Below are 10,840 nucleotides of genomic sequence, written 5' to 3' on the forward strand. Positions count from 1 at the left end.
CCAGTAATATAAAAGAAAATTGCAAGAGTTTTTTTTTAGATATATAAAGGGTAAGAGAGAGGCAAAAGTGGATGTTGGGCTGCTGGAAAATGATGCTGGAGAAGTAGTAGTGGGGAACAAAGAAATGGCGGAGGAACTGAATAGGTACTTTGCATCAATCTTCATGGTGGAAGACACGAGTACCATCCCCAAAGTTCAAGAGAGTTGGGGGGCAGAGGTGAGTATGATGGCCATTACCAAGGAGAAGGTGCTAGGAAAACTGAAAGGCCTGAAGGTGGATAAATCACCTGGACCAAATGGATTACACTCCAGAGTTCTGAAGGAGATAGCTGAAGAGATAGTGGAGGCGTTAGTGGTGATCTTTCAGGAATCACTGGAGTTAGGGAGGGTCCCAGAGGACTGGAAAATCGCTAATGTAACCCCCCCGTTTAAGAAGGGAGTGAGGCAAAAGACAGGAATTACAGGCCGATTAGCCTGGCCTTGGTCAGGTTGGTAAGATTTTAGAGTTCATTATTAAGGATGAGATTTCAGAATACTTGGAAGTGCATAGTAAAATCGGGCAAAGTCAGCATGGTTTTATCAAGGGGAGGTCATGCCTGACAAACCTGTTAGAATTCTTTGAGGAGGGAATGAGTAGGTTAGACAAGGAGAGCCAATGGATGTTATCTACTTGGACTTCCAGAAGTCATTTGATAAGGTGCTGCACAGGAGGCTGCTCAGTAAGATAAGAGCCCATGGTATTAGAGGCAAGGTACTAGCATGGTTAGAAGATTGGCTGTCTGGCAGGGGGCAGAGAGTGGGGATAGGAGGGTCCTTCTCAGGAAGGCAGCCGGTGACTAGTGGAGTTCTGCAGGGGTCAGTGTTGGGACCACAACTTTTCACTTTATACATTAATGATCTAGATGAAGGAACTGAGGACATCTTGGCTAAGTTTGCAGATGATACAAAGGTGGAGGAACAGGTAGTATGGAGGAGGCAGGGAGGCTGCAGAGGATTTGGACAGGTTAGGAGAATGGGCAAAGAAGTGGCAGATGGAATACAACGTGGGGAAGTGTGAGGTCATGTACTTTGGTAGGAAGAATAGAGGCATAGACATTTCTAAATGGGGAGAGAATTCAGAAATCTGGAGAACAAAGGGACTTGGGAGTCCTAGTCCAGGATTCTCTTAAGGTTAACTTGCAGGTTGAGTGGGTAGTTAGGAAGGCAAATGCAATGTTGGCATTTATTTTGAGAGGACTAGAATATAAAAGCAGGAATGTGTTGCTGAGGCTTTATAAGGCTCTGGTCAGACCACATTTAGAATGTTGTGAGCAATTTTGGGCTCCGTATCTCAGGAAGGATGTTCTGGCCCTGGAGAGGGTCCAGAGGAGGTTCACGAGAACAATCCCAGCAATGAAAGGCTTAACATATGAGGAATGTTTGAGGACTCTGGGTCTATACTCAATGGAGTTTAGAAGGATGAGGGGGGATCTGATTGAAACTTACAGAATACTGAAAGGCCTGGATAAAGTGGACATGGGGAAGATGTTTCCATTAGTAAGAGAGACTAGGACCCGAGGGCACAGCCTCAGAGTAAAGGGAAGACCTTTTAGAACAGAGATGAGGAGAAACATCTTTAGCCAGAGAGTGGTGAATCTATGGAATTCATTGCCACTGAAGGCTGTGGAGGCCAGGTCACTGAATGTATTTAAGACCAAGATAGGTTCTTGATTGGTAAGGGAATCAAAGGTTACGGGGCGAAGGCGGGAGAATGGGGTTGAGAAACTTATCAGCCATGATTGAATGGCAGAGCAGTCTCGATAGGCCGAATAGCCTAATTTCTGCTCCTATGTCTTATGGTCTTATGGTCTTATTCATGCACGAGGACACCCGGATCCCTCTGCACTGAAGCATTCTGAAGTTTCTCTCTGCGAGATCTGGAAGGAGTACAATCTGCACCAAATGCTGTGAATAAACAGCAATGATTTTGAGAAACCACCGAATTGAACATCATGGTTTGGGAGAATAAGCAATCACCAAAACCCCGGTCTAGACCCCGAACACACAATGAAACAGGCGGGAATGGAGAGGACAGGAACTCGGGAAGACAAAGGGGAGGAGCGTATGGTAGGGCAGTGAAGTTAGGGCAGAGGGAGAGGAGAGGAATTGGGTGAAGGGGAGAGAAAAGGGAGGGGAAGAGAATGGGGATGGAAAGGATAGGGGACAGCAGGGTTGAAGGAGCAATTCTAGCAAACTATTTCAGTAGGGTTGGATTTCAAAATTACATCCCAGCCTCAAATTTTCTATCCAAGGGTTCTCAGATTGAGGGAGGCACTCTTTACATAATACCTGGCTGCATATTTGCCTCCTGGCAGATGGGGAGTGAGCATGCTATCCTTACCTTCACCAAGTACCAATCGTGCTATAAAGGAGATTGCAACAACTCCCAAATCCAGTATTAGTTGGAGGAAGGTGTACTCACATCTAGAGCACAATCAGATTTCCAATTTAACTCAATGAAGCAAGTCCCCTCTGAGTGTATTCTTTATTTTGAAGTGACAGAGTGAGCAAGACAAGCGGCACATCAAAGCATCATAGCAGTAAGAGGATGCTGCAGCGCAACCAGTTTTAACCTAGGTGGGATGGGATGTAAAGGGAGGAAAGATGTTGACTGGGCTGGTTTATCATTAAAATTCTATTTTGCTGATATTTTCACAGACTGTCTGGCTCCTGCACATCCAGGGCACAGATGTTATTCTGACTTCCATTGCTTGTTTTCCAGTTTTGCATTTTCTCTTTTTCCACATTGCTTCAGTGTGATTTCTTCTTTCTCATGCACAGTCTTTGTCTTAGTATTAACACTTCTGCGCACACTCACCTTGTAAAGATTCTTGCATCTTATTGAAGAAAACTGTACTTACTTTAGGTATTTCACAATTTTTTTGTAATAAACAGATGCTAAAATCAGATGCAGATTATAATTCTAATGTTATCTGCTGAATTCAATGGTTCCAGGGAAACTGCATCTTTTTTTTAAAGATGAATAAAGATAAAAGGTTCCAGCTGGGGCTGTTAGGTAATGATGTTTCCCATTTGTCATATAATGTTAAGTGCACACAAGAACACAAAAAATAGGAGCAGGAATAGACCGTTTGACTCATCAAGCCTACTCCGCCATTCAGTACGATCAGAGCTAATTTTGGGCTTTAACACCAATTTCCAACCCGCTCACCATACCCCTTGATTCCCTCAGAGAACATCTGTCTATCCCAGCCTTGAATGTATTCCAATGTAGAGAATTCCAAAGATTCACAAACCTTTTAGTTAAGTAATTTCTTCTCATCTCAGTCCTAAATAATTAGCCTCTTATTCTGAAACTGTGTCACCATGTTTTAGATTCCCTAACCAGAAGAAACAATCTCTCAGTGTCTATCCTATTGAGCCCCCTCAGAATCTTGCATGTTTCAAAGAGATAGCCTCCTAAACTGAAGAGACTACAGGCCCAAATTACTCAGTCTCTCATCATGGGACAACCCCTTTGTCCTAGGGATCAATTTAGTGAGCCTCAGAAAAAAAACAATGGGCAACTGGAAAAACCTCAGGGCAATTCATCACCATCAGATTTTACTCTGGTTTATTGACAGTTTTAAAATGAAAACAATATATTCATTTCTACAGGGGAAAGATGGATATGTAATGTTCCGTAATTGTCAGTGGCTGGTTGACACAGAAACAGCTCCCAGTCTCTCCACTGTCGTCATTAACCATTTTGAATCAGTAAAAATTGTTCAGGGACTCAAGAAATGTAAATCAGGACATCGGATGAGTTTAATCAAAGTCTCCCATGCTGCATCCATAACAGGTACACTTATTTGCTTTAGTTAATGGAGCTAATCCTTCCTAAACCACAAATTAATTTTGTTTTCCTTACAGCATTATTTTATATTCCCGATATTATATTTTAAAACAACCAATGTGAGGCACTCCGTATTGTATCTGCCACTATCTCTTTAAAGGGATAAGTCATGGCAGGAGAGCTCAAAGCCGTGGTGTGCTCCATGTGGGAATACAGGAACATTTCCAGTGCCCGGGACCAGCATATGTGCAGGAAGTGTGTCCAGGTGCAGCTCCTGGAAGCTCGGTTTTCAGAGCTGGAACGGCGGTTGGGGACACTGTGGAGCATCCGCGAGTCTGAGAGCATCATGGATAGCACATGTAGAGAGGTGGTCACACCGCAGCTGAAGGGACTTGAGGAAGGAAGGGAATGGGTGACCACCATGCAGTCCAAGAGAAACAGGCAGGTAGTTCAGGAGTCCCCTGGCGTCCCGCTCACAAATCGGTATTCCATTTTGGAAGCTGGTTCCTCCAATGAGTGCAGATAGAGCCAAGTTTCTGGCACCATAAGCAGCCTGACTGTACAGGAGGGGAGGAAGAGCAATAGTAATAGGGGATTCTATAGTCAGGGGAACAGATAGGCACTACTGTGGCCGTCAACGTGACTCCAGGATGGTGTGTTGCCTCCCTGGTGCCAGGGTTCAGGATGTCACTGGATGGCTGCAGGGCATCCTGAAGGGGGAGGTGATAAGGCAGAGGTCATGGTACATGTTGGTACCAATGACATAGATAGAAAGAGGGATGAGGTCTTGCATCAAGAATTCAGGGAGTTAGGCAGTAGACTAAAAAGCAAGATCTCTTGGGTTGTAATCTCTGGATTACTCCCAGTGCCACGTGCCAGCGAGCTCAGAAATAGGCAAATAGCAGATGAATACGTGGCTTAACAGTTGATGCAGAAAGGAGGGCTTTAGATTCCTGGATCACTGGGACCATTTCTGTGGAAGGTGGGGCCTGTACAAGCGGGATGGTCTACATCTGAACCAGAGCGGGACTAACATTCTTGCGGGCAGGTTTGTTAGTGCTGTTGGGAGGAGTTTAAACTAATTCGGCAGGAGGAGGGGACATAATGTTAGGAGAATAAAGTCACATCATAATACAATCAAGTCAGAGGAAGTACAGCTGCATTTGATTTCAAGGGAGTAAGGCAAGACTGGATGGCCTCTACTTTAATGGCAGGAGTATTACAGGCAAAACGGATGAGTTAAGGGTGAGGATTGACATGTGGAATTGTGATATAGTAGCCATCACTGAGACATGGTTGAGGGAGGTGCAGGATTGGCAGCTCAATATTCCATGATATAGAATCTTCAAGCGAGACAAGGGACGGGGTTAAAGAGGAGGAGGCATTGCATTATTAGTTAAGGAGTCAGGAGTAAGGAGAGATGATATCTTGGAGGGGGCATTGAATGAAGCTTTGTGGGTAGAGCTTTGGAATAAAAAAGGGGCAGCCACATTGTTAGGTGTTTATTATAGACCCCCAGATAGCAAGCAGGAAATTGAAGAGGAAATTTGTGCACAATTTGCAGAGGTGTGGAAAAACAACAACAATAGGGTAATCATATTAGGTGATTTCAACTTTCCCAACATTAATTGGGATAGACATTGTGCTAAGGGCTTGGATGGAGTGTATTTCTTGAAATGTGCATAGGACAACTTTTCAGGTCAATATGTAGAGGGTCCAACAAGGGACGGCGCAGTACAGGACCTAATTCTGGGGAATGAAGCCGGACAGATGGCTGAGGTGGTGCTGGGGGAGCATTTTAGTGATAGCAACCACAACATGGTACAATTCAAGCTTGTTATGGACAAAGAACTAGACAAGTTTCAAAAAATGTTTTAGATTGGGGGAGAGCAGATTTTAGTAAAATAAGGCAGGATTTGGCCAAGGTAGACTGAGAATAGCTACTTGTGGGGAAATCTACAGAGGGGCAGTAGGGGGTGTCAAAAAGGAAATTGGGACGGTACAGGCTGAAAATGTTCCCTGCAGTGTGATAGCAAGGAACAACAAGCCCAGAGAACCATGGATGACCAGAGATATCCAGGATACGAGGAGAAGGAAAAGAGAGGCTTTTAGCAGGTACAAGAGAAGCAAATCAACGGAGGCATTAGTGGAGTACAGAAAGTGCAGGGTGGAGCTTAAGAAAGCAATTAGGAGACCAAAGAGGGGATACAAGAAAGCTCTGGCTGGTAAAAGTAGGGAAAAGCCCAAGATATTCTATAAGCATATCAATGGGAAGAGGACAACCAGGGAAAGATTAGGGACCAAGGGGGCAATCTATGGGTGGAGCCAGAGGACATCAGTAGAGTGTTGAATGAATACTTCACATCTGTCTTCACCCAAGAGAATGAGGATGAAGGTATCGAACTCTGGGAGAGAGACTGCAAGGTTTTGAGCAAATTGATATAGGGAGCGACAAGGTGTTGGCAGGCTTAAAAGTAGATAAATCTCCAAGTCCAGATGATTTGTGCCCCAGACTACTGACGGAGGCAAGGGAGGAGATCGCAGGGGCTCTGACCCAAATTTTTAATTTCTCTCTGGCCACGGGGGAGGTGCCAGAGGACTGGAGAACAGCTAATGTGATTCTGCTATTTAAGAAGGGTTGTAGAGATAAGCTAGGGAACTACAGGCCAGTGAGTCTCACATCAGTGGTTGAGAAACTGTAGGAGAAATTTCTGAAGGAGAGAATCTATGTCCACTTGGAGAGGCAAGGTTTGATCAGGGATAGTCAACATGACGGTCAGGGGGAGGTAATGCCTAACAAATTTGTTTGAATTTTTTGAGGAGATGACCAGGTGTGTAGATGAGGGTAGTGTAGTTGATGTAGTTTATATGGATTTCAGCAAAGCCTTTGACAAGTTCCCACTTTGGAGACTTATAAAGAAGGCAAATGCAGATGGGATACAGGGTAATATGATAAGGTGGATTCAAAATTGGTTTACTTGTAGGAGACAGAGGGTGATGATAGAAGGATGCTTTAGTGACTGGAACCCAGATTCCAGTGGCATACCACAGGGATCTGTGCTGGGTCCCCTATTATTCGTCATTGATATAAACGACGTAGATGACTGTGGGGGGTAGGATTAGTAAGGTTGCGGGTGACACAAAGATTGACAGTGAAGTTGAGTGTCTTGGGCTACAGGATGATATAGATGGAATGGTCAAATGGGTAGATAAGTGGCAGATGGAATTTAACCCTGAAAAGTGTGAGGTGATACGCTTTGGAAGGAGTAATTTGACAAGGAAGTATTCAATGAACGGTATGACACTAGGAAGTTCTGAGGAACAAAGGGACCTTGGCGTATGTGTCCATAGATCTCTGAAGGCAGAGGGGCATGTTAGTGGGGTGGTGAAAAAGGCATGTGGGACACTTGCCTTTATCAATCGAGGCATAGATTACAAAAGTAGGGAGGTCATGTTGGAGTTGTATAGAACCTTGGTGAGGCCACCGCTGGTGTACTGTGTGCAGTTCTGTTCGCCACATTATAGGAAGGATGTGATTGCATTGGAGGGGTGCAGAGGAGATTCACCAGGATGTTGGCTGGGATGTAACATTTAAGTTATAAAGAGAGTTGGATAGACTTGAGTTGTTTTCGTTGGAGCAGAGAAGACTGAGGGGCGACCTGATCGAGGTATACAAGATTATGAGGAGCATGGACAGGGTGGATAGGGAGCAGCTGTTCCCCTTAGTTGAAGGGTCAGTCACAAGGGGACATAAGTTCAAGGTGAGGGGCAGGAGGTTTAGGGGGGGGGATATGAGGAAAAAGCTTTTTTACCCAGAGGGTCGTGACGGTCTGGAATGCGCTGCCTGGGAGGGTGGTGGAGGTGTGTTGCCTCACATCCTTTAAAAAGTACCTGGATGAGCATTTGGCACATGATAACATTCAAGGCTATGGGCCAAGTGCTGGTAAATGGGATTAGGTAGGTAGATCAGATGTTTCTCACGTGTTGGTGCAGAGTCAATGCGCCGAAGGGCCTCTTCTGCACTGTGTGATTCTGTGGTCTCTGACCATGTGAGTATGTAGAGGTAGATGAGGCCATTTTTTTTTTTTAAATGTGCCTTAAAAAAGGCAAAATATTGGATTTCATCCGTAGCCATTCATAAAATTATAGAATTTTACTAAACACCATGAGGCTGTTCAGCCTATTGTATCTGTCCCATCTCTCTGAAAGAGCTATTTACTTAATTCCATTAGGTTGCCTTTTCCCCGTACCTTTCTAAATAGCTTTTTTCACATATTTGTCAACTTTATTATTAAATCATGTGAATTGTGCTTCCATGACAGCTTTAAAAATGCTATGTAAAATAAATTAAATTCTCTCTTATTTCGATAAATTTATTTCTTCTTGTTATCAACCCATTAATCAGTGAAAATGTTTTGTCCCTTTTTGTTCAAAACCCTTGAACAATTTTTGAATTTGAAATTTGAATATCTCTGTCAAACATCCTCTTAACCTTCTGTAATGAAAAGAGCCTTTCTAAAAGCTTTTGGAATTTTTAAATAAATATTAGTGTATATATAATAAATGGAATTTTAGTGAAGCATGAACTACAGTCTGTTGGAGTGTAGCATGTAGTACATCTGTGTTATAATTTCTGACAATATATTTGACATAAAATAGTGTGTTTTAATCCTAACATCTGATACATCTGTAATACATTATACGTCTGCACTTTATCAAAGTGATAAAGTAAATGGAAATTGAAAATCTAATTTCAATACCCGCTTCACATTATCATTCAGAATATAATAGATATATATAATATATAGGCTTTTGGATTAACAAAATGAATATTAAAATTAAAAAGCCTAACTGCTGATGACTTTTTCATTCATAAATTTTAAGCTTTAATAAATGCATAATAATTCTGCATAGTCTGGATGCAGACTGGTATGGAAATATTTACCAGTTCAATACAAAAATCTTAAAAATTGGATAAAATTCAACTTTTCTCAGCAATGACTCGCTGGTTAAATTGCATTCTCAAAAATTGCACGTTTCAAAGCCAGATATTGTTGCTGACTACAGGAAAAAGCAGGCATTTTTTGTTTTTCATTAGCCCCATACTAATTAGAAATTTAATTATCATTATTATTATTCCTTAGATTTTGAAAAGAAAGCTGATGACAAAATTATAGTTGCCCCTGTCCCTGATGTGGAAGGAAGAATATATCACGTTACCAAGGAAATGAAACAACACCTCAAGCAATTGCGATCTGAACGAGAACTAGGCCAAAGGACATTTCCATTAGATCTCTGTAGTGCGAATAACTCACTCAGTTGTGAATTAAAGTAGTAAAAATAACTCAATGCTTTGTATTTTTAGCACGCAATTTTAAATGCTATTCCCAAGTAAAATCTTTTAACAAAATTATTTTTCCTCTGTTTGTGTTTGAGCAAATGTCTTAGCATAATTTTGATTTTGTAAACGAGTAAATATACACAGAAGATGCTTGGTGGAAAACCAGCCAAAAATATTCTTACACAAATAAAAAAAAAATGGTGCCTAATGCGTGGTTTCCTTCTGTCTTTAGATTGATTCTAAGACGAGATTTTTTTCATTTTAATTTGTGACATCTATGAGGGAATCCATAGAAATGTTTGCATAATATATCCTCATTTCTGAACATGTAGACATCTTTGTATCCTAATGCTTTCTAGAGTTTTGAATTGTAGATAATGTCAAAATGTACAATAAGTCAGCATGAAGACTGATTGCCAGATTATGTGATAAGAATAGTACATAATTTTTCACTAAATTTTGGAACATCATGTTTCAGTATGTCTCTGTGACATACTTACAGATATACGTCCTGACCTATAGCTGATCTGGCAGATGGGACTTATCTGTCACTCAACATTCTCAACAAAGATATGGAGCTGGCACAACTTACTCAATCCTGTTTCAACAGAATAAATGGCACAGTTAGTATAAATAGCAAACTGGGCTTAATATGCACATGTGGCACTATACAGTTGCACAGCTGTGAAATTCAATACAAGTGGCAAGATAGAATAATAAATGGAAACAGCTAGCACAATAAGCAGACCACAGCTGGAACAGTAGACAGTGTACATTTAAGTTCAGTTAAGGTTAGTTACTGTAATTGCTGAACTAAAAACTAATGAGTGAAATATTAAATAATAGAAGTATGTAAATCTTTCCTATGTCTTAAGTAAATAAATAAAAATTGATTAACTTCATGTTCATCAACACTTGATATAAAATGGAAAATTACATTATAAAGGGTATGTTCTATTGTAACTTTAAACTCTTATTAGATAGTATTACATTTTAGACGGAGTGTCTCAAACAAAAGCAAATTACACTCTACTGTTCTCATGAGCGGTCACTGACTCAACAATATTAATTTTGTTTCTCTCTCTTCATAGATCTGTCTAGTTGAATGTTTCCAGCATTTTCTGATGTTATTTCAGATTTTTTGGAACATTTTCTTTCATGCTTAGACATGCAGAGTTTTTTATTTATTTGTTTCTGGGTGTAGGTAACCGATAAGATTGCATTTATTGCCCACCCCTAGTTTGTCTGTGAAGGGGAAGGTGGGTTGCTATCATTTCTTAAAAGTCCTGAGAGGCAACGAACTGCAATTTAATCCCAACTGTATGAAAACATACAAAAGTTGGTGTTCATTGGAAGGCATTGTCACCAGGGCATCAATCTGTTTCCGTAGAGAAGGAGACAATTGTGAAATGGGAGCATATCACAAGTTCCAGCTGCATACTGTATTGGTGCATGAGGCAAACGGAGTGCAACTGAGCTAACTGAGTGAAGGCTTGGTGTTAGGTGAGAGGGGAATTTTCAGTGTTAAATTTATTCTTAAATTTTGCTCCAAAAATTTAGTCTGTAATTAGCAGTAACTGGAAAGTACTGTGTAAGCCAGCTAAGGTATTCCTTTCTGGTAGTTTTGACAGGTAAACTCACTCTCAGCTATAGGAGCTGGGTAG

General features: G+C 41.5%; 1 protein-coding gene across 1 annotated transcript in view; it reads left to right on the top strand.

Annotated features, from left to right (window-relative positions):
- Nucleotides 1-9,170, top strand: part of LOC121275654 (trifunctional nucleotide phosphoesterase protein YfkN-like) — an 84,083-nt gene extending 74,913 nt beyond the window's left edge. The window contains exons 7-8 of the mRNA XM_041183169.1: nucleotides 3,658-3,841; nucleotides 8,980-9,170. Of these exons, the coding sequence (XP_041039103.1) occupies nucleotides 3,658-3,841; nucleotides 8,980-9,170 (375 nt within the window). The remainder of the gene's footprint in view (nucleotides 1-3,657; nucleotides 3,842-8,979) is intronic.
- Nucleotides 9,171-10,840: the final 1,670 nt, after the last annotated feature.

The sequence above is a fragment of the Carcharodon carcharias genome, chromosome 1 (genome assembly GCF_017639515.1).
Source record: "Carcharodon carcharias isolate sCarCar2 chromosome 1, sCarCar2.pri, whole genome shotgun sequence".
In the NCBI taxonomy this organism is placed as follows: Eukaryota; Metazoa; Chordata; class Chondrichthyes; order Lamniformes; family Lamnidae; genus Carcharodon; species Carcharodon carcharias.